The 21,423-nt window shown below is 59.3% G+C and overlaps 8 protein-coding genes across 8 annotated transcripts; 4 read left to right on the top strand and 4 right to left on the bottom strand.

The window, feature by feature from the left end:
* Positions 1-29: 29 nt before the first annotated feature.
* C8Q71DRAFT_716073 (uncharacterized protein) lies at positions 30-763 on the top strand (the record flags this gene model as incomplete). The annotated part of the gene is made up of 2 exons (XM_047921079.1): positions 30-311; positions 368-763. 2 exons carry the CDS (start codon positions 30-32, stop codon positions 761-763), a joined length of 678 nt encoding a protein of 225 aa, XP_047774138.1.
* Positions 764-1,454: 691 nt separating this feature from the next.
* Positions 1,455-4,161, bottom strand: C8Q71DRAFT_783593 (uncharacterized protein). Its single transcript, XM_047924982.1, has 5 exons — positions 3,930-4,161; positions 3,859-3,877; positions 3,399-3,806; positions 1,993-3,136; positions 1,455-1,936 (listed from the first exon to the last, which is right to left on the bottom strand). Exons 1-5 carry the CDS (start codon positions 3,934-3,936, stop codon positions 1,922-1,924), a joined length of 1,593 nt encoding a protein of 530 aa, XP_047774137.1. The 5' UTR covers positions 3,937-4,161; the 3' UTR covers positions 1,455-1,921.
* Positions 4,162-4,471: 310 nt separating this feature from the next.
* C8Q71DRAFT_313411 (Brix-domain-containing protein) lies at positions 4,472-6,081 on the bottom strand. The gene is made up of 4 exons (XM_047917739.1): positions 5,923-6,081; positions 5,738-5,870; positions 5,437-5,673; positions 4,472-5,380 (listed from the first exon to the last, which is right to left on the bottom strand). Exons 1-4 carry the CDS (start codon positions 5,934-5,936, stop codon positions 4,721-4,723), a joined length of 1,044 nt encoding a protein of 347 aa, XP_047774136.1. The 5' UTR covers positions 5,937-6,081; the 3' UTR covers positions 4,472-4,720.
* Positions 6,024-8,167, top strand: C8Q71DRAFT_313217 (DBR1-domain-containing protein). Its single transcript, XM_047917737.1, has 8 exons — positions 6,024-6,155; positions 6,212-6,402; positions 6,473-6,556; positions 6,614-6,735; positions 6,787-6,872; positions 7,033-7,578; positions 7,668-7,974; positions 8,043-8,167. Exons 1-8 carry the CDS (start codon positions 6,150-6,152, stop codon positions 8,117-8,119), a joined length of 1,419 nt encoding a protein of 472 aa, XP_047774135.1. The 5' UTR covers positions 6,024-6,149; the 3' UTR covers positions 8,120-8,167.
* Positions 8,168-8,631: 464 nt separating this feature from the next.
* On the bottom strand, positions 8,632-9,684 carry C8Q71DRAFT_313262 (uncharacterized protein). The gene has a single exon (XM_047917738.1). The coding sequence runs from the start codon at positions 9,436-9,438 to the stop codon at positions 8,755-8,757; it is 684 nt and encodes a 227-aa protein (XP_047774134.1). The 5' UTR covers positions 9,439-9,684; the 3' UTR covers positions 8,632-8,754.
* Positions 9,685-12,984: 3,300 nt separating this feature from the next.
* On the bottom strand, positions 12,985-13,958 carry C8Q71DRAFT_783578 (uncharacterized protein). Its single transcript, XM_047924981.1, has one exon. It carries the CDS (start codon positions 13,657-13,659, stop codon positions 13,228-13,230), a length of 432 nt encoding a protein of 143 aa, XP_047774133.1. The 5' UTR covers positions 13,660-13,958; the 3' UTR covers positions 12,985-13,227.
* A 705-nt stretch (positions 13,959-14,663) lies between these two features.
* C8Q71DRAFT_910926 (uncharacterized protein) lies at positions 14,664-17,328 on the top strand (the record flags this gene model as incomplete). Its single annotated transcript, XM_047929110.1, has 3 exons — positions 14,664-14,863; positions 14,921-17,245; positions 17,306-17,328. The coding sequence occupies 2 exons, from the start codon at positions 14,664-14,666 to the stop codon at positions 16,986-16,988; spliced, it is 2,268 nt and encodes a 755-aa protein (XP_047774132.1). The 3' UTR covers positions 16,989-17,245; positions 17,306-17,328.
* A 1,116-nt stretch (positions 17,329-18,444) lies between these two features.
* C8Q71DRAFT_312754 (uncharacterized protein) lies at positions 18,445-20,872 on the top strand. Its single transcript, XM_047917734.1, has 4 exons — positions 18,445-18,751; positions 18,804-19,006; positions 19,058-19,123; positions 19,787-20,872. The coding sequence occupies exons 1-4, from the start codon at positions 18,557-18,559 to the stop codon at positions 20,496-20,498; spliced, it is 1,176 nt and encodes a 391-aa protein (XP_047774131.1). The 5' UTR covers positions 18,445-18,556; the 3' UTR covers positions 20,499-20,872.
* Positions 20,873-21,423: the final 551 nt, after the last annotated feature.

Raw genomic sequence — 21,423 nt, 5'->3', positions numbered from 1 at the left:
CTCCTCGAGATATATGGCAACCTCGAGGCATGCCTACGGGCACCACCCCGCAATGTGTCCGTATCGCCACACCAGTCGGCGCAGATGCGCCAGATGAGGTACGTCCTAGATGCCCCGGACGCGTCACTTTCACAGACAGCATCAGCGTAGGTCCATACTGCCACTATAGACATGCTCAACACTATTGCGAGGTCGATCAGGCATCTATCAAAGACAATGAAATTTTGGATGGTCCCGCAAATACTCTGGTCATGAATACATTAGCACACTATGCGTTCGATAGCTTTACGTGGTGCCTGCAGCCTACCGAGGTCAGTGTGTGTTGACTCGTATCAGATACTAGGACTATCAACTGACTCATGCGTAGACTCTGATTTGCTACGTAATCAAGACATACCATACCGTGCTTAAGCAGGCCGGCGCACGGCACATCTCCAAACACGTCACCTTTCACGATCACAGCGGCGACTTTCCCCGTCCAATCGCCGTCGATACCCCAGGGACGCGACCGTCGTTACCCGGACACTCAGGCCGGTCGGACACGAGAGTAGACTTGCCAAACACCCCTTTGTTGCGACTGCATGCCGCATTGACAAGCGTCCTCCGCATGAGTGGAGCAGCAGAGGTGTTTGATATTGTCCTCAAGGCACGTTCTCAATCGAACGAGCCTGTGGCACCATACGCTTCAGGTTCTACCTTCTGGCAATCCGTGGTCGCATACGATGGCTCGGAAGTGTGCTTGGAAGCGGAATTATATGACTAGACCGCTACATACAATACCACGTCTGACCTATGGTCCTCGTATGTACAAGGTGCTACTCCAACTATCCTCGAGATGAGCTGGAGCCCTCCGGCGTGCTGACGAATGATTGGGTGACGGCGAGACAAAGAGGGTGAATATGCCCTTGAAAACGCCAGCTTGACGACAACTTCGGGCGATGGCAAGAATACCTCACAGCCAGTCGTTCCCTACGCAATGCGATGAGTGAAACGGCATTTCTCCTTTACATAACGCGCAGGCTGTACTTGCAATATCCGATGATCAGTCAGTACTGCCCGTACTATCAAAAATAATTCGTCAAAGACCGTCAGCAGGTCGAAGTTTTCATTGCCAGGCCTTGAGACAGCTTGAGGCCCGTGCAGGATATGGGTGTCGAACCTACAGAATATGGTGGGACGCTTACGGGTCTTGGGAGCGAGGACGCGATGGTATCGAGCTATGCTGTTATCGTATCCCTGAACCTAGCTGAAGCAAACTACCGCAGGCCCCCAGTGACGCATCCGCACACACCGAGGTGGTGGATAGCTACAGTCCATAAAAATCAAGGTAAGGCGCAGCAGAACATGAAAGAGCGACTTACCTGCAATGATCAGAACATCATGTCCATCTGTCTCAACTACTTATGTGAGATGAGCATCCGCACGGCCTACCTTGGCAGAGCCGGCACCCGCAGTCGCACGAAGGACATCTCGTAGCCCACGAGCAGGTATGTACCGTACACTTTTCACCCGAAAACGACATGAAGATGGGACACAAGTATTGAACAAGCCCGGTCGAGCGTCCACACCGCCAACGATGCCAGGTCAACAGACGCAAAAAGTCATATGAAGGGTTCGATAATGAAGGCTCAATAACACGAAGACATAAAGTAAGTAACACACACGCGCGACGAAAGCACGGATCGAACAAAGCGCGGGAAATCGACGAGGACAAGCAGCGGAGTGTGCGACAGACGGCTCACCGAGCGGTGCGCGGGATGTAAGATGCAATGGGTGGGTAGGAGAACATAAATAAGTAAACGCACGCACGGGCGAAGGTGAGGCGCACGAGGACGGTACCTAGACTCCATCCTGCACTCCTACGAGTCGCCCGACCTCACCTAAAAGCTTACAGCGCATATGGGAATTTACATCAGGCAGATCATTCGTTCGCCACCTGTTGGTCAAACACAATCAGCACTGGTCAGCAGAGGACACGCTAGCTAGACTGACCTTCAGGACGCGGCGTCCGCCTCCGTAACCATAATCCTCCTCATCTCGCAAGCTATTCCTGCTGTCCTGGGGAAGCCACCCACCCGCAGGGCCCGGCTCGTCGTCATCATCACCGTTCTCAGCAGTGCTCTCCGGCGAGTTGAACTTCGTGCCGAGCAATGGCGGCTCAGGGCTCGTGCCCGAGCCGGAGCTTCCCTGCGCGAACGGGTTAGGCAGCTCTGCCGACGCGCGGTCGCTCTCGTTTGGTGATGGCTGTGGCGGGTTTGCCTGCTGCGACGGCTTGTTATACGCTGCGAACGGGTCACCCATCGATGGCGGGCGTGCACCTGGTGGAAGCTGCGAGCCGAAGTAACCGCCGTAAGCCGCATTATGACCACCGTGTGACGAGCTATGTTCGGAACCAGACATAGCCAATGTGGTGCTGCCGAAACTCTTGTTACGGCTGACGTTCGCACCTGCTGCTGCTGCACCCACGCCCGCGGCACCACCGAGTCCGGCAGCCTCGAGGAGGTCAAAGCTGGCTTCCGTACCAGTGTTTGACTTGTGCGAAACGTGCCGTTGGGGAGCGTTCTGCTGGCCTTGCGCAGCTGCGGCGGCACCGTACGGGTTGTCGAGGTAGGCCTGCGTCTGGGGCATCGGCGCCTGAGGCTGCGCGAAAGCGTTGTACGGGGACAATTGGTTGTTCTGACCCATGCTCCGAGCCCTATTTAGCCCTGCAGCACCAATACCCGCAGCGCCCGCAGCACCCGCAACCGAGTAGGGATCGCCCGCCGCGCCAGCAGCGGCGTAAGGCTCGCCGGGGGCACCCGCGGCCACGGCGTACGGGTCGAAGTGCGGGAGCTCGGCCATGTTATAGCTCTCACCAGGCTGCATAGGAGGCTGGGTGTACGTGCCATGACTGGCAGTGTCAGAATAGGGGCCGAATTCCTTCGCACGATCCTCGGGGTAGCCGTAGTCATCATCGGTGAAGTTGGGCGCGTGGGCCTGTGCGGCGGCCTCGGCGGCAGCATCAGCGACTTCGTCGTCGAATGCCTTAGCGCGCCGCCTGCGGATGGCCTGGGTGATGAGGGCGATGATGATGATCGCAGCCACAATACCAACAGCGGCGAAGACACCAGCGACTTCGCCTTTGTTTTGAAAGAACCTGTGAAAGCCAATCAGTAACCCGGAAAGCGCGGGGCAGCGAATCGAGGAGGGCAGTCATATGGAGGCATGGGTGGCTGAGGAGAGTGACGAAGGGGTATCATTTGGTAATCGTGTGCATCAGGTTGCAGAGACGGAGCGTCCTGCGAGAGACGCAGGTGCCTCACAGCATACTGGCGCTCTCCGATGCAAGGACAGACGGATTGAATAGTGGTGGGGCAATGCAGTTGATGTCGGCGGACAACAGAGAACGATGGACTCACGAAGTCGAGCCACCACTGGCAGTGTCGTTGTTGGCAGTCTGGGAGGCCGGGGGGAGGAAGCTGGTGACAACCACGGTTTCGCCGTTGCTGGTCATGGTGGCCAAGCTGGTGGAGAACCCGCTACCAGTGCTCGTCGGGGTGCTAGTGGAAGCGCTGGTAGAGGAGCCATTACTGGACGTTGCCGACGCAGTCGAGCTTGAGGAAGACTGCGAGGAAGAGGAGGAGCTCGATGAAGAGCTGGAACTGGACGAAGAGGAACTAGACGAGGAGCTGGACGAGGAGCTGGAGCTGGAGGTGGTGCTCGAAGAAGAGGAGGTAGTCGACGAGGACGAGGACGCAGAGGAAGACGTGCTCGTGCTCGTGCTTGTGTCAGAGGCGGTCGAGGATGATGTCGACGGTGCTGTGGGGCTGGGAACGTATGAATACGCGGTGACTTGGACAGGATGTGAAGGATACGTACAAGAGTCCTGAAAAGGGGTCTGGAGCAGGAGAGGTGAGAGAAGAGCTACACGTTGGGTGATGGGGACGTACCAGACATGGCGGGGAAAGCAGATTAGATGAGCGAGACGATAGGCAGAAATGAGCGTGGGCGGCGTCCCGTGGGGGAGCACGTTGCTGATCGCGCGACGCTGGGCGGGTCTGAACAGAGAGCTGTGTCGGGGACAGGGGCGGGACAGCGGCCTCGGCGAGAATGTCGACGGCGGCGACAAACAACCGACTCTCCCGTCCCGCCACCCCCCGCGCTTACCTAAGCAGCTCTCACCCACAGCCCCCGTCGGCCTCCCCGCCCCCAGTTCGAGTGCAGAGGACATAGTTCTGAATGCACGCGGCAGGGAGGCAGTTCATCGGACTTCATAGTTGTCAATCGGTCCGACGATCAGCTCCTCGAGGTATCGCTGCATTCAACACCCGCATGGGGCGCATTTCAGCCACTGTTCCTATTCTTACTGCTGCACGGCACTGTACGGAACAGGGGAAGAATTTGGGTCTCGAGTCTGGACAGAGATGCGTGCACCGCAACGCGCAACTTGTGCAGGGAGGAGTCCCTTCTCCGTCTCAAATGTAACGTAGACTCTACTGCGCTGTCGGCGTCCACTGGAAGCTCTGAACTACCCTCCACTTTGCAGTCTTGAGACATCAACAAATACTCGCTGATGGGACCTACGTTCGGATGACGCGCTCAGTAGGTCACAAGAATTAGCAAGGTGCGAATCGCACAGATGCATGCGATGCCATAGCATTGAGTGAGATCCGACGAGAACAGAACCACCGTGATCGCATGTAAGGCCAAGAAAAGGCCGCCAGGACGGATACCGTCCTATCTACGAATCCTTTCTCCGTTTCCTGGGCTGTGCATCCTCGTCCGCTTCGTGCTCGCTCTCCCCACTCTCGTCGAACGCATCCCCCCGCCCCTTCTTCAATCCCTTCATCTTGCGCGTCTGCAGCTTGTTCAAATCCTGTTTCGCGACGTGTATCCTGCCGCGGAGGTCGCCCATCTCGTCGACCTCCATGTTCTTCCGCTTCTTGCCGAGCCCGCTCTCCACGTCCTGCTTCCGCACCTTCGGCCGCCTAAGCGCCTGTTTGAGCTGCTCCTGGTCGGGTTCCGTGTGCCGCCGCAGGACGAGGTCCATCGACGGGCCCATGTCGTTGAGCTCGACCCGCGGGATGCGCGTTCCGGAAGCGAGGAGCTTCACACCGTATACTCGGACGTGCACGGTCGGCAGGTTCGCAGAGTCTGAGGTGTCGGTAGAAGTGGACGGTTGGAGCGGGTTGGAGGTGGTAGCTGTATTGAGGGATGTTGGGGTAGGGCCGAGGGAGACGCTGATAACGTGTTCGAGACCAGCGAGGCAGATGGAGTCGATGACCTCTCCGTTGAAGAAGTCCATCAACAAAGACTTCAGCTGAACAAACCGGGGATGGGTGTCGAACAGCTCAGAGGCGAAATGCATTAATGACTTGTGTCCTGGTGTCGCTTTCGGAGTCTGAGACACAGCTGTCAGTCAGTCTAGCACAACACGAAATATCAAGGAAGACGCACCTTGAACCCATTCATACTGACCCACTTCTCGACGCCAACTTCGCACATGTCCAGAACCCGGTTGTCGTACATACGGACAAACACAAGCCCGTCCGGCCGCTTCTTCGTGCTCTGACCCACAACGAACAAACTTGCATCGTTCTTCTGGGCCCAAAACTCTAATGATGAGGCGTCTTCGAATGGCCTGACGGTGTTCTTTTTTGAGAAGGAGATGGCGTTTGGTCGCTTCAGGGCCATCTGGGGGAGAATAAGTGTAAGTGAACAACAGGAATTAAGTATGTGCAAAGAAGTGAAGACGCACCATCTCCTTCATTGCAGCGTTCACCTTCTCGCCTGTGTGGGTGCCTTTCACGAAGATCGCTGTGCGCGGGTCCTCGACCTCCTTGGATTCGCGTGCTTGGAGGGCCCGCTTGGAGCGGGCATTCTTTGGTTTTCTGTGTTCTCATATATCAGATATTAACTGTGACTGTGCAGCCGGAAACGTACATTGTGCGCAACATGGCGAGGCGGGGATGGGTGTACGGGCGGTGTGGCTGAGGAAAAGTCGCAGAGGTCGATCTCCATCTCAGATCTATCCCAGGGAGGCGATCACGTGGGACGAGCGGATGCCCACTCGGCTCGGAGCACTCAGCCACTTACACCGACACTAACTTCTCCTACGCAGGTGCGAAGCCAGGCAAACGAGACAGTAAGCCCAAGTCAAATCGCTGGTCATGAAGGTATGAGCCGGTGTCGAACACCGTGTGGCTGCCGCGAAACTTACACTGGATGTCAGGTCGCCATCGAAGGTTGCTGCCATGGCGAGCTTGACGCCATATACTCTGAGATACAAAGCCTCGAACAACGCAATGGATACAAAGTAGACGTGCTTCTCATCTGTGGCGATTTCCAGGCTATCCGCAACTACCGTGATCTCCAATGCATGGCCGTCCCGGACAAGTACCGCCAGCTAGGCGAGTTCTGGAAGTAGGTCAGCTCCCAGAATTCTGATGTCATCCGCTACTTCTGCGAGGCGAATACTGACGTTGCCTACAAGGTACTATACGGGAGAGAAGGTGGCTCCCGTGCTGACGCTCGTCATCGGCGGAAATCATGAGGCGTCCAGTTATTTCTGGGAGCTGTATGTCACACACGCACATCGTAAACCAAATGTATCAATTGACCCGAAACTACTCAGATACCATGGTGGCTGGATTGCACCCAAGATCTACTTCCTCGGCCATGCAGGATGTGTTCAGGTGAACGGCATTCGCATAGCAGGCGCTTCAGGTATCTTCAAGCCGCAAGACTTCCGACGTGGTGCGCATAGAACAGTCCAAGTCCAGTTGCGGAGCTAAAGTGGTTCGGCAGGCCATTACGAGAGGGTACCATACAACCATGGTACTATGCGTAGCATCTACCACATACGCGAATATAACGTCCGAAGGCTATCATTAGTGAGTGTGCTTCGCTCTCATCGGCTCAGGCTTTACAATTCTTGTGCCCTCACATCCCTTCGCGCGTTGTCGCTTCCGGATGTTTAAAATAAGCGTTTCGTATATGCGACTGAATATCCAGTGTTTATCTCGCACCATCGAACTCTGACTTTCCTTGCAGCTCTCATCACCGACAGTCTTCCTGTCCCACGACTGGCCCCAAGGCATCGAGCACCATGGCGATCTGCGCTACCTCCTCCGGCGTAAGCCCCACTTCCGCGACGACGTGAAGAAAGGCATCCTCGGCTCGCCGCCGCTCATGGACCTCCTCCACACCCTCAAGCCAGACTGGTGGTTCGCCGCACACCTGCACTGTCGCTTCGAGGCGCGCGTCATGCACGGTCCACCGGCACAGGCGGAGAGTATCGGGCAGAGCGGGAGTAGTGTTACCGCAGCTGGGGAGAATCCTGACGAAATCGCGATCGAGGACGGTGGTGGCGAGGGTGCAGGAGAAGCAGCAGGATCTGAGCGGCCCAGGTCAACCCCCGCGCCGGAGGTTGCGAACGCGGCCGACCAGACGCAGCCAGCCGCCCCCGTGAATCCGGACGAGATCATGCTAGATGACGAGGTCGAGCAGGTCGCGAGCCCTCCACCACCTCCACCTCCGCAGCGAGCGACGCGCTTCGTTGCGCTCGACAAATGTCTGCCGAGACGACAATTTTTGGAGGTGCGTTCGGTCCTCGCATTAAGGAATCGCGTGTGTTCATACAAAATATCACTGTTCATTGCATTTCTGCTCTGTGCTTGCCAACGTAGATCGTCGACATCCCAGAGCCAGCAGAACACCAAAGTAGCGTTGCAGGCGAGCAGACTGCACCAGTACTGTCGTTTGATCCAGAGTGGCTTGCCGTCACGCGCGCCTTCCATTCGTACATGCCCACAGGCCCGAGCCAAATGATGTATCCTGAAGAGAGTGCCGCGCGGGAGGCTGTTGAGAAAGAGCTTGCATGGGTGAAGGAGCACGTCAAGACGACGAAGGTGGAGGAGTGCCAGGCCTTCGTGGTAACGGCGCCGCCGCCAAACCCGGCGACCGACTCTGGCAATCCCGAACAAGGACAGCAACGTATGTCATATACAGTCGCACCGTTTGGGCTACGACTACGGACCATGCTGATCGATACGGTTTCGTAGCTCCACATCATCCGAATCCTCAAACGCAAGCATTTTGCTCGATGCTCGAGATTGAAAACAAGATCGACCCACGATAGCGTGGAGGCCCCATAACCTTGGCTGCCTTATACAAATTTACATGCTCCTATGACGTCTGCAGCTTTTTGTTGACCAGTTCACCGGGTGGCGCTGACTCACTTAGCATGACACGCACAAACCAATCTCGCTATGCTACGGACGAGCCGCACACGCCAACAATCAGGTGGATTCGTAGGATGCATGCATGGTCTGCGCCATACAGAGTTCGCCTCCGGTGATGCTCCATGTCCAGTGTGCTTGTAATTATCGGCAATTTCTCCGAGCTCCGACAGTCCTCCCTGTATTGATTTTGTTTGTCGCGCTACCGTCCGTGCCTTCGCCATCATGCCCATTCATTCATTCCCTCAGCTGTCGTCGTCCGTGAAATCGCGCTACCGCTTCGTTTTCCATCAGGCATCTACTGTCATATTAAACCGCTTATCAGGGCGCGTACACGTACACGGACGTGCGATGCCATGATTTTGACAATTGCTTCTGGCTGCCACTGGCATGTCATTGAGGAAGTGATCTCATTATTTGTCGTGCCGTCAAGCAAAGTGCTAATCAGGTGAAATTAAACAGCGGCTCGCGGAGTTGGTGCCAGAACATACGGTGACGTGCTAGTACATGATAAAGACCTTCAGTGCGGAAGCAATTATAGATCAGGGAGCGGAACACGCGTAAAGAAGGAATAGCGGAATGAAGAATTTGGCGGCCGAGTCCGATCCAGCATGTGTTTCATGCAGTCGTTTCTGTTCGTGGGACCCATTTCACGACACCAAATGCTAGAACTGATCATAAATACACTCAGGAGAGAAAATAGAACCGCGTCTGAGGTTCTACCGCAATGCAGGGTCGCGCGACGCCGAGTAGGCGGGATACCGGATGTACCACGAAAAGACCACGAGAAGACAGACACATTTGGAGGCGACCGAGCCTGGTCGAGGTTCGTGAAATACCACGCGGCGCGGAAAGTATCGTGCGCGATGAGCTTAACGGACGGGTCTGTGGGCTGCATGCCTCCCCGAACGTCAGGCGTACTCCCCAGCGCGCAGATCGTGCGTTCTTGCGTCACCCGTCCCACCTTCGCATGTCCCACCGGAGCGCCGTCTTCCTGAATCTTGAGGCAGCGGGCTTCGCGAGGTATCCGGAGAAGGCACCGAGAACCGGGCGCATCGCTGGGCCCCAGGGATCCGCTCAATGGCGAGGACGACCCCAGAATCAGTAGCAACGAGCACGAGTGGGAGCTAGTGCGAGTCGACGTCATCACCTCACCTCGCGTCAGTGGCCTCCCATCTCCCGTCTGCAACCCGCATCTCGCATCGCTCGCATCTCCCATGGCCCATTTGACACGCTGGCATCGGATGGTAATCTACCCATTCGCGGAAGGCCGCTGCTCGCCAGGCGATACGAAGCCTCAACGGCGCCCTCAGACGGATAGCGAAGTCGTTCTATCTGTCTGTTTGTCCCGTGTCCCGTGGCTTGTAGTTCAATCACAACATACAGCGCTGACCATAGCCCGGTCTGTAGTAGCGATCTGTCAAGAGGGCGTATTCTTCCGGCATCATGGAGGCGACCTGCCTAGTTCCTGACACCCATCCGTAGTCTCCCCGTCAGATCGCGTGCCGTGGAGCTTATGGTCGGGCTCTAGACGAACTGGAAGCCCGGGGAGGCCCGCAGCGAAGGAGAGAACAAGGAGGACGGGAGGTAATGGCAAGAACAACGCTGCAACATCGTCCGCTGCAGCGCCCTCATCAAATCAAATGAAACACCTGGGTCAGGCGCGGGGGAGATTGCTTAGAGAGCACATTCCCCGCAAAGGGGTGAGCGCATGCAATGGCCGTGCACGCCATTAAACCGTCCAAAGGTGCAGCGGCGGCCACTGGTCGGTCGAGTGTCTCACCTGTTTCTTAATTCAGGGCAGCCTAGTACAACGGCGACCAGAATCATTGGCTCATCCCTCCCTTTGTCGTTTGATCGGGCGACAAGCACGCGCGCCGCAATCCTATCCGGAAGCACGGACCCCAGTCCACCCTCGGAAAGACCCGTACACGGGTACCGGATCCTTTCCCTGCACTGTGTCAGTATCGGTAGCCATCGCCGTCACCAGACTACCGAGTGAATCCGCACCCCCGAACTTTCTCTGCGCAAGCCGCCCCCTATTTTATTATTTTTCTAACGCGGAGCTGCCTCCTCGGCCGTGAAGCGGCCAACCGACCGGCCAACCGACCGACCGGACGGGCGGACGGGCGGACGGTAATGAAGCGGCGCGATCGGAAACCCTGCCTCCGGGACAGGCGGGGCATCGAGGACAAATGCAACCAGATCGTTCGCCCACCAACGAGCAGGATATCGCGAACCTTGGAGGTCTCTGAGCTTACTGGCCTTGTTAGCGTCGCAATAGCGACAATAGTCAATGACCCCTAGACAACCTTGTACTACACGACCAAGACCCACGCACCGATGGTGCCGACTGAGAGGCAGCCCGAGGAGTCAGACGGTGCGTTGCAGTCTGTAGCCTAGGTCAGTGACGTCCATACAGGTCGAGGAGTGTAACAACCCTCAAGAGCACCGCGTCTGCATATTTTCTGTGCGCATCATCGCCTTCGATCCCCCACCATCGACGAGCGTCACAGGCCGCCCATCGATGCCATGCGCTTAGCGCAGCAGCCAGTGAGTCATCCCCTGCATGCTTAATTTTCCATGAGCTCAACTGGCTCATTCACGGCACGGTCGACCACCATCGCCACCCAGTCACCAGCGGAGCGCTTCCCGCCTCCCAACAGGCCGCCCGCCTGCGCCAGGCCGCCGGTCGCTAGCCAGCACTTCACTCAGCTCATTATCGCGAATTTTACCTACCTGCGGACCTACCTACGTGCCTACCAGTCCGTCCCTGCGTTCCTGAGGGACCTACTGGCAGTGGGTGCTCTCCGACCCCTTACTCGTTCCTACCGCGGGCCCCAAGACTTTATACCCAACGCCCGCCCGCCGGCAGTCGCACAGACAGGACGGCAAGTTCCCGACTTGTGCGCGCCCAGAATACGCCGCACGGCCCCGCTCTACCTTCCTGCCGCCTCACTGGATACACGATCACAGTCCGCCGTCCTCCTCGCCATGGCAATCTAGCCAGAAGCAGCTTTGGGCTCCGAGAATTGCACGGGAAGGCAGAGCAGGAGGAGCCAGGCCCCACAATCCAACGCGATTATCAGCATCGACTGGACGGCCGACCAAGGAATAGTGGCTGCGCGCAGGTCAGGACGTCCAGCAGACTGCTCCTTCCGGCACACTCCCTGCCAATCGGCTCGTTCAGGCACTCTGTCTGGACTCAAGAAGCCCGCATGTTTGTGGGGAAGACAGTAGGTTCAACGGCGATACTGATCGTTCACGTCCCGTTCGCGCAATTTTTTTTCACGGCCGATCATGGCGGCTGCATGTCTATGGTGAGTGTTCAGCCTATGGGAGACAGCTGAGCACACGTTCGACTTCAGTTTCGTGTGGACAGTACACCGCCTTAAGGCTAGGCTGGACTTTGAAATGGTCAGGGAGGTATCGGCCGCGATGAAGGCATTCAGGATTGGCACGGCTTGTCTACGGGGCCGATCACGACGGGAGCGGATGGAGAGACAGGACAGGATGCTCCCTAGCTGCCAGTTAGGATTGGCTGTAGATGGTGGAGTGATAGGTTACAGTACGACGGTCTGGGTGTGGACGTCCTCGGAGGTTCGCTCGCGCCTCAGGCCGGCTCCAAGCAATTCATTCTCCTTGTACGCTGAGTGGCAGAGAGAGGAGTGTTTGATCAGCATGAAGTAATCTGGCGGAGAATGCAGCGTTGTTCGGTGCTTCGAGGAGGCTAGAACGGGACGGGAGGCGGGACGGAGCACAGCCCGTTGCGGCTGTGTACTCACGAACTACTACAGTATCCAATAGGGGAAGGAGGCCGACGGTGGAGCGCGCCACTACACACACAGTGGGTCAGTGCATGCACGAAGCGTGGCCTATCCGGGCGACGTCGCCCTCGGCTTTCTCATCCTCGCAGCCATGAGCGACCGAGGCCCACGCACAGCACACCCTGCTCGCACTCACTCCCGGCGGCGGCTGTGGAGGATCGCTCGCTGCCCAGAATCGTGGCCTCCCATTGGCCACTGCGCCCGCTCCTCTTGCCATCTTGGGCGTAATCACCGTCGACCGCCCGGCGTGGTTCTCCGGGCTCGGCTTACCTAATACGCAACCGCCGGCATCTAATCTCTCGTGTGCGTCCGGGGCAGGGTCCGGGAGGGCCTGGCCCGGAAAGGCCAGTCGCGTGGCGATGTGATCTGGCGTGCTCGGGCGGCTATCTGGGGATCTGGGCAGCTTATCCGGGACCACGACGACCCGGGCGTTCACACCTCAGACGCCCGCTGGACGCGTCCTCCCACTGCCGACCTCCGCTGTACGTCCTCCATTGGCCGTCCATATTGCGTTTCACGTTCGCGTCGAGCCCTCTTGGCCAGCCAGCTGACGCGACATTGAGCCCAGGCGAGCAGCCACAGACGCGCGAGCGGTGGGAGAAGGACATGTCCGCCGCAGCCACCTGGCAGCCACCACGCTTCGCGACGCGTCGTCGTACCGTGACCGCGCGTGCGGAGGTGGCTGAGATTCACGTCCGTGGGGGTGGTTGTTAGTCGAGGCACGGCGGGCGCAAACGCGCGTGTATGAACGCACAGGCACTGCGACGGCCCATCCTTCCTGACCGCATCTCCCTCCAGATCCGCGACAGGGCGCAGATGCCACTCAGTACTGTCGCGGTAATCCGCGCGCTACGGGCGACCGCTCGCTGGCCCGCGAGTACAACCCTCCCGCCCCTAGTTGACAGCTGCTCCATCGCGTCTGCACGCTTAACGAGAGCCACCCATCTACTAGCCAGCTGCACGGATGCAATGCACACGTCTCATGAACGCTGTCAATCTCAATCTTCCGGCGCCTCGTCAGCCTGCTCACTCGTCCCGGACGAGCCACCTCCGTTATCTATCCGTTTCCAGCCTCTGCTTTGTTCGCTGCAGGCTCCGGCTCACGGGGCTCTATCCGACGCGGACGACGCACGCACACGCCCAACGCCACGCATGTCCAAGTTCCGTAAACAGACCGCGTCTCAGGCAATACGCCCGAGAGCGTCGCCACGGTCTGGACGAGTCTCCCGGGGCATGTCCCAATCCCAATGCCTTTCATTCATTGCGGTTCTCGGGCGTCGTCCGGGCTGTCTGGACCAACTCTCGGTGCCTCTCCGCCGCTGCTTCGGGCAGCGAAGAGAGTGAGAACCGGGCGAGCCAGTGACACATACCGCGCGCGTGATCGCGCCGGGAGCGTAAGCAGACGCGCGCGACGCAGGTGTGTAACGGTCCGCGCCAGTCGGTGATTGTTCGCAGATCTGTACACTCACTGCACGCTGCTTGTGCGGAGAAATCGTGGCTCGTCTGCAGGGCAGAACCGTGTGCCGGTGCGCGATAGGTGTGGCGGTGAGAGCACGCAAGAGCAAAAGAGAGGGGCGGACACGGATGCTGGGCGTAAAACAGCGCCCGTGCATGTGTGTGTACGGCGTCGGCGATTCAGCGCGAAGGTGTTCCGCGAGAGGAACGAGCGATTGGGATTGCCCGCACCGATCAGGGGCAGCGTATCGCCCGACGCCCGTCGCTGCGATGCAGCGCTAGTGCACGGTATAGGATGGACGGGTGATTTACAGGGGGTGGCTGCAGTCTGCCATGACAGGCTGCAGATACACCCAGCCGCGTCTGTCGTATCTGAGCGCACATTGCGCGTGAAATGTCCGGGAGGTGGTTGCGCGGGGCGCATGACAGCATAGCTGCCTGTTTTGCGAGTATTCAGGGGTTGGGACAAACACATCGGGGTCAATAGTCGACGCACCACTGAGATCAGAAGACGGGGAGAGATGTCGTACACAAGATGCAGGATGCAATTGGGACGTGTGTGTGCGCACATGCATCGAACGTGGGGCGCACGACCGACGACGGCGGGGAAGCGGACCGCGCGCCCGCCCCGGGGTGGACGTGAAACAACGAGTGCAGGCGTTGTGGCGCGGTGGCTGCGGGTGATAGATGAAAGTGGGTCAAAGTCGAGGCGGACGATGGGAGCAGTAGCTGAGCCGGATCAGATCAGGCAGGGACTGGCCTGGCCTGCGGGCACGTCGGCCTCGACTGCAGCACACTGGGCACTGGCAGCAGGGGGCCACGGAGGAGGCGGCGGTGTCCGGGTGCGGGGACGCTGTCATCGGCCACGCGCGATGGTGGCAGCGGGCGGTGCGTGCGGGGCGGGCGAATGCTGCTGTCCATATCGGGCGGCCGGCGCGGCGCCGCATATGGAATGAGGCCGGGCGGTGGGATCGACAAGAGGAAAAGAGTGGAATCGGTGCCGGGGTCGCGGCGTGCCTGAGCCGAGGGGGCGGTAGCAATTGGAACTCCGACGTGCCTTAATTGAGAGGCTCAGGCACCTTTTAGGTTGAACGACCCGCCCTCGACGGGGCCAATGGACAGCCAACCATCCCCGCACGTCCCTCCCGCCGACGATCCAAACATGGCCGCCGCCGCCGTCGCCCAGCCCGTCGCCGCCGACCGCGCCAGCCCCGCCGCCGCCCCCGCCTCGCCGACCGCTGCCCCCGCCGCCGGCGTCAACAAGCGCTACCGCCCCGCGCCCGCGAAGACGTTCCAGTGCCGCGGCTACGGCGACTGCAGGATGGTGTTCAGCAGGAGCGAGCACCTCGCCAGGCACATCAGGTACGTCCCCCGCACACCCCGCCCCCGCACGCCCTCACCGCCGCCGCGCCCCGCCAGAAAGCACACCGGCGAGCGGCCCTTCACGTGCCATTGCGGCAAGCAGTTCTCGCGCCTCGACAACCTCCGCCAGCACGCCCAGACCGTCCACGCCGACAAGCAGGACCAGAACGAGCGCATGATGCACGACCTCACCTCCCTCCACGCCAGCATGACCGCCGCCACCAAGGGCGGGGCCCGCAAGCGCAACCATGCCACGTCCGCCGCTGCCTCCGCCGCCGCCGCCGCCTCGAGCACCGTCCCCACCATGGACATCAAGCGCGAGGACGGCATCCACGTCCTCCCGGCCTTTCACCAGCGTCCGGGCACCAGCACGGGCTACGAGGGCGCCGGCGCGCTCTACTCCGCCGCGGGCACCCCCTGGCACGTCCAGACGTCCGACGTCGACCGGCCCAGCATGCGCCAGACGACCAGCCATTCCTTTCGTGACCCCGGCCAGTCCTTTCGTAACCCTGCAGCCATGCCTGCCGCTTCGTCAAACCCATCTGCCCACCCCGCGCACCCGGGCCAGTCCTTTCTCGTCCCCTCCGCCGCCGCCTTCAACTTCGGTGTCTCCGAGTTCGTCAGCGGGTCTCCCGCAGGACATGGTGGTCCGCCACGCGCCCCGCACGACGCCGCCCCAGCATCAGCAGCCACAGTCCTCCCACCCCTCGCAGCCGTCGTCTCCGCCGCCCTCCCTTCCTCCATCGCTCTCCCGCCCCCACCAACACCCACAGGCGCAGGTTATCTCCCAGGGCCAGTCTCCGGGAGCACAGGGCCACTCACCGAGTCACATGTACTTCCCTTACCCACACCCAGCGTCGGGCTTGGGCGACGGCCCAGCACCGCAGCTCGCCCAGGGACCGCTCCCGCCGCATACTACTACTCCGCATCCAATGCTTACGGTGTCCCCGGAGCTGAACGGATGGGCGCTCGCGCAGAGCTTCCACCAGCCGTCGGCCTACCCAGCCTCTCTGCAGTTGGACGTCATGGGGGCGTCCAGAGCCTACGAGCTCGCGATGGATATGGCTGGGATGGACGAGACGATGGCTACTACGAACGCGAGCCGACGTCTCCCGTCGGAGGGTACAGCGACTCTCCGTTTTCATTCCACGCTCCAGCCACAGCGCCACTCACCCCAGACTATGCAGCAGCACTACCATCCGCACCGTACAGCAATCCTCGGAAACGACCTTTCTCGGGATCCGACGACGATGATGCTCCACCAGGCTCACGCAGCCGGGGAGGACCAGCAGATGCTTTTTACGCAGGTGTCGAACACGAGTACGGCAGCGAGTCTCGCCCCCAGTCTCGGCGGCTCTCCGTCATGGAGCTCTGCAATGAGCCAGATGGGGATGCCGGTGGACCAGCATCAGCTCGACCAATTCTACCGCTATCAGCAGCATCAGGCCCGGGCTCAGCAGCAGCACGCGAACGTACCTCGCCATCAGCCTTCTCGCGGCCCACCACCTCCGGACTCGTCACGAGTGCATCACAACTCGCACTTGTCGACCGCGATGTCACACCAGAGTCAGCAGCAGGCTCAGAATTTGGCGGCGGGTATGAATACGGGACCGAGACTCTCCGCGGCGCAGGCGCAGCGGTATTCGCTCGAGCTCCGCCGGCAGCAGGAGGAGCAGCTCCGGAAGCAGCAGGAGCATTTGCGCTGGCAGCAGCACGAGGCGGCCCAGGAGCGCGAGCGCGAGAGGGAGGAGGTCCTCGCGAATCGGCGCTTTTCGGAGGAGGAGGAGGAGTATATGCAGCGGATCGCGCAAACGTATGGCACCAACGTGAGTCCGCACCCGCTGGACACGCACCAGGTGCAGCTGGGTCAGGATGGTCATCCGTACTACACGCAGGGCTACCCGGTAATGGACCAGGCTCACCTGTCGCTGGCGGATGGGGACGCGGAGGAGTACCAGCATCACCAGCAGATGTTGGACGGGGCCTATCACCTGGTGGACGGGCCGGATCAACTGGATCTGTCGCTGGAAGTCCACGGAGCTTCGGGAGCGGCGGGGGCGACGGGGCAGAGTCCCGAGGGAATGATCAAGTACGAATCCCCGCTACCGTTGGAATGAGGGCGTAGACGTCGCACGCGGGTAGCGCGAGAGGCCAGACGGCGCGCGACGTCTCGTGCGCCAACAACCATGGCCTGTCCGTCGCTCGCGAGGAGAGCGGCCGTGTCTCGGCTATAGTAAGGGCAACGGTTAATCGTGCGTCTGCAATTTCCCCGTTATCTGGTTTCTTTTCATGCTACCGCTTCCTGCTCTTGTTCTTCTGATTCTTGGCAGCCTACGCCGATGTTACCCAATGTCCACGAACTGCAGGTGTTTATATCACAGTGTATGTATCCCTCCGTGACGTTCCTCGACAGACTCATCGATATTTTACACGCCGCGTCAGCTTCTAATCATCGTCGTCGGGCGCGGTGACCCCTTCTCCTTTCGTCGCACCATACAAGCATTGGACCTCGCACGCACTTGCTTTGTTTATAGCGTCTCCCTTCTGCCTCGTACTTTGCACGTTGTTGCGCGGCGCTCCTCGGCGAGCGTCACAAAATCCCTAGCTGCCCTGATTGCTGTGTACGTTCCAGTTATGTGTCTCTGTCTGTGCTCTAAATACGAAGTAGTGTACATTGCTGTGGCTACTAGAAGCTCCCGCGCAGGGAGATACTGTATACCAATACCAATCGCTTTGCCACATATCGTCGTTTGAACTTCGAGACGTTCGCGCTGTCAATGCATGTGTGGTGCGGTCAGTGATCTGTTGCGCGGCGCAGACATAGCATGTTCAGTCTCCAAGGTATCGTACGGGAGCGTCACAGTCCCGCGATACAATGGCTTCGCGGAATGCCATGGTCTCATTGACAAACCCGGACCGACTTTACGACGGTGCCTGGGGGGTCGAATTGGTCGTGAACAACTGGGTCAGGGCTGATCGAAGAATGCACTCACTTTGCGTCGATTGCAGGACGAGGTACAGGATGCCGATCGAGCAGCAATCGAGGAGGACGTCGGATCACTGCGCTGGCCGCATCGCCGTCGAGGGGGGAAGGTCGCCAGGGCTACACGGCTTTCTCGACAGCGATGAAGGTGAGCGTCGGGGGCGCGACAGCCGGGTGCGAAGATGGCTGGTGGACACTCTCCGCGCTGCAGTGGGGCACACAGCATGGCTTGCCGTCGCATGGACGGGCGACCACCTGCGCCCAGCGACGCCCATAGCGACGTCGCTCGCCTTCGCCCGTGCACACATGCACCCGCGAGGCTATCCTCTGCGAGGCGATCCTCCCGCGAGAGACCCACAAAACCTGCCTCTTATGGCCATCAGCCCCTGCCGCCCGCCGCCCATCAGGCCACGCTGCTCCTCGCCGCCCTCAGCGGTTGGCGCGTGCACTCGTGGCTTGCCTGGACGGCGGCTGGCGAGGGGTGAGCGGGCGGACTTGGGCGGGACGAGGCACGATCAGGGCGCGCGTATCAGTGGGTCGCAGGCTGTCCTCCGCTGCGGCCCACTCCTTGTCTCTCGCGTTCACTCCCCCTTCGTCCTTCCTTTCTGCCCACCGTCCTTTCGCAGCCTCTCCTTCGTCTTCAAGCTCATGCGCGCCCGGCGCAGACGCTACTCTCCCAACTGCTAGCCTTCCTTCTCCCCCCGTCTCACATGAACTTTACCCTCGACGACGACGCCGGCCAGATTGTCTATTCTTCCGGGTGGGGCGTCCAGTCCTCCGACAATGCCGACCTCGATGAGTACTTTGAGCGTACCTATCACGTCGCCGAGCAGGACGGCGCGACCGTCAACCTCACCTTCAGCGGGTCTGCCGTAGCCATCTACGGCTCGACTGGGCCTGGCCACGTACGTTCACCTTCGACTGCGAGCCTGTCCGTCGCTTACGCCGCTACTCCAGGCCGACTATACCATTCAGTTTGATGACACCGTCCTTCCCAACCAGTCCGCCTACGCAGCCACGACCCAGTTTCAGCAACTCCTCTTTCAGCGTGACTTCTCGGCCGACAACCTTGCCGGCACCCACTTTGTCTCTCTCAAGGTCGTCTTTACGGATCGCGGGAACTGGCTGGATGTAGATTTCTTGACATTTACGGACGGAAAGTGCGTGTTTCTGCCTCTCAATGACGCCTTCGCTTCTGACGCGACGCATAGTCTCACAAACGGCGCGACGACCACCGCCGCTGTGGCGACTGTAACACCACCCTATCTATCAAGCGAGTGAGTCCCCACATCTGCCGTCTTCCTCTTCGCCTTCCACACCATGTCGCGGCCCTGTGGTTCCGCTCGGGCTGCATCATTCACGGAGGCGGCGCTCATCCAACTGTTGCACATCATGTTTCGTTCACCCTCCGCGATGGCCCACACGCCTTCCGCGTCCGCACAAGTCTCAGACGTGCGCAGCCCGCACACCGCCATCCACTCCCCGCGACATCGGAGCTATGACTGGGCAGTGAACGGCCACGGACGCCGCGTCCAGGCCCGTCGCGTCTGCCGCATATGCTCCGCTGAATGCGTGGCATGGCTGGGCCAACTCGGCGCGCTCTCCATCGCCTCCTGTGCCTGACGATCCTCGGGCCGCGTTTCCGGCTCTCTGTCGCGCTGCCCATTCGGTGTCTGTCCGTTATACACGCGGACTGTATGACATCCCCAGTCCGCGATCGCACCGCGGGATGCTTTACGTCTCCGCCCCTCTCCTTCGCTCTCAGTTCCGGGCTGCTTCCGAATCAGGTTGGAACGTTAGTCAGGAACTGACAGTCTCCGTCTCCCTATAGGACATCTACGTCTTCGGCTGGCAACGGACTTGCGACGTAAGCCGTCCGAGCGTCTTGCTAATCTTCACACATGTCGTTCTCATGCAAACTCATTCACCCCTACCCACAGGCCGTCCACCGCTGACAATTCCAGCACTTCGTCCTCCTCCTCATCCAAAGTGCCCACCATCCTCGCCGGCGTCTTCGGCGGCGTCCTCGGCGTCGCGCTCATCCTCCTCGGCGTCTGGGCCCTCCTCCGCCACCTCTACAGCCGCAAGCGCAGGCATGAACACGCCTTTCGCCTCGGCGCCCCGCCTCCGAACACGCCCAAGTCGAGCGCCTTCTCCGAGGCCATCTCAGGCCGCGGCGCCCGCACCGGCACGATCATGATGAACTACCGCGGCGGTGGCGAGAGCGTCGCGAGCTTCTCGCTCCACAACCCCTTCGGAACTGGCTCCAGGGATTTTTCCACATCCCAGGTCAACCTCGAGATGAGCGACGCGAGCCTGGCGAGCATGAACGTCGGCGTTGGTCATGCCGCAAGCGGTAGCGGGAGTGCAATTGGGAGCGGCATTTCCGGGTACGTCTTTGCAGACTCGAGGGGCGGCTACGCTGCTGTCCCGTTGCGCCCTCCGCCGACATTACCGCTCATGGCGCCCGACGGCCCGCTTGTCCCGGTTCGGGCTGGGACGCCTGTAGGCGGAGGCGGTGAGAGGAAGACCAGCGCGCCAGTCAAGGGCCCCGGTGTGCGCGAGTTCCTGACGGGCAGCCCGGTCTTGTGGGCCAGTGCAAAACATAGAGGGGACGCAGATTCACTACGGACAGACTTTCTTCAGGTATGATTGCTGTTTGGCTCTTTGGTTGATCTAGATACTTGCGCCATGGGTATACCATTCTATTATGATAGTATATCTCTTATGCTTGCTTGCCTCAATACATCTGTCTTCAAAGGTAACTTTGGTTGCTAGTGTGTTCTACTCTATTGTTGCTCTAGCCTTCAACATACATTGAAGTGGATGGGCAGCAGACCCTACATATTGTATGGGGGATCCCATACCCAGTGGTACCAGTCAGCCCATGGTATCAAACAGACTTCACAAGGGGCATGGAGCTAGCTCTCCAACTTGGATGGGTGCTGGAGGACTCACTTGTGTAGAGGGGATGCATGGTGTGCTTCCCTAAACTGCTGGTGGTGCAGGAGTTCGGGTATGTGTGGCTTGCCGCAGAGATTTTGGATGTCAAGGAAACCAGCAAGAATACTCTGTATATTGTGTTTGGCAATGATGGGAAATTGGAGCAGGACGTCCCAATGTACGTAGATGTTAGGGCAACACTGGCAGGGGCTCAAACCACCTGACCTCCTGTTTGTTCTGAATTTCCCTTTTTATCTTCTTTGATTGTTTCCTCAAATAAGATCATCCAAAGACACTGCCATTGTCCATTATGCAGTCCAGAATCATACCAATAAAGCGATACAGCCCTCAAATCACCCTCTCACTGCTTTCCCCCCTGCTGCCTATCTCGACCTCCAAATTGAGGGCAGTATCTTTGTCATGGCTGCAAATGCTAGTACAGGTCCATTAGTGATGTTCTTTACACATTGGCTGTGTAGGTTGGGAGTCAGTTGCTCCCAAACACAATGTTCAACCCAATAATATCCTCAGAGGACCCCATCATGTAGTATTCAACCATTGCCCAGCTTTAGCTCATACCTGTTATGTACTGGGATTGCTAACTTACCGAGTACTTACTTAGTAACAGCCGTCA

This window comes from Rhodofomes roseus (genome assembly GCF_022264815.1).
Source record: "Rhodofomes roseus strain CIRM-BRFM 1785 chromosome Unknown C8Q71scaffold_28, whole genome shotgun sequence".
Taxonomy (NCBI): domain Eukaryota; kingdom Fungi; phylum Basidiomycota; class Agaricomycetes; order Polyporales; family Fomitopsidaceae; genus Rhodofomes; species Rhodofomes roseus.
This window is presented reverse-complemented; position numbering and strand designations above follow the sequence as displayed.

Coding starts and splice junctions, on each gene's coding strand:
- C8Q71DRAFT_313411 (XM_047917739.1), bottom strand. Junction 5,674..5,737: donor ACGCTGCAATGAAGGAGATG/GTGCGTCTTCAC, acceptor ATTCTCCCCCAG/ATGGCCCTGAAGCGACCAAA. Junction 5,381..5,436: donor TCAGTATGAATGGGTTCAAG/GTGCGTCTTCCT, acceptor GCTGTGTCTCAG/ACTCCGAAAGCGACACCAGG.
- C8Q71DRAFT_312754 (XM_047917734.1), top strand. CDS start 18,557: ATGAACTTTACCCTCGACGACGACGCCGGCCAGATTGTCTATTCTTCC. Junction 18,752..18,803: donor GCTCGACTGGGCCTGGCCAC/GTACGTTCACCT, acceptor CCGCTACTCCAG/GCCGACTATACCATTCAGTT. Junction 19,124..19,786: donor CCACCCTATCTATCAAGCGA/GTGAGTCCCCAC, acceptor CCCTACCCACAG/GCCGTCCACCGCTGACAATT.
- C8Q71DRAFT_313217 (XM_047917737.1), top strand. Junction 6,736..6,786: donor GCCGCAAGACTTCCGACGTG/GTGCGCATAGAA, acceptor GTGGTTCGGCAG/GCCATTACGAGAGGGTACCA. Junction 6,873..7,032: donor ACGTCCGAAGGCTATCATTA/GTGAGTGTGCTT, acceptor CTTTCCTTGCAG/CTCTCATCACCGACAGTCTT.
- C8Q71DRAFT_313262 (XM_047917738.1), bottom strand. CDS start 9,438: ATGGGAGATGCGAGCGATGCGAGATGCGGGTTGCAGACGGGAGATGGG.
- C8Q71DRAFT_783578 (XM_047924981.1), bottom strand. CDS start 13,659: ATGCACGGGCGCTGTTTTACGCCCAGCATCCGTGTCCGCCCCTCTCTT.
- C8Q71DRAFT_783593 (XM_047924982.1), bottom strand. Junction 3,137..3,398: donor GCCAGTGGTGGCTCGACTTC/GTGAGTCCATCG, acceptor TGGCTTTCACAG/GTTCTTTCAAAACAAAGGCG.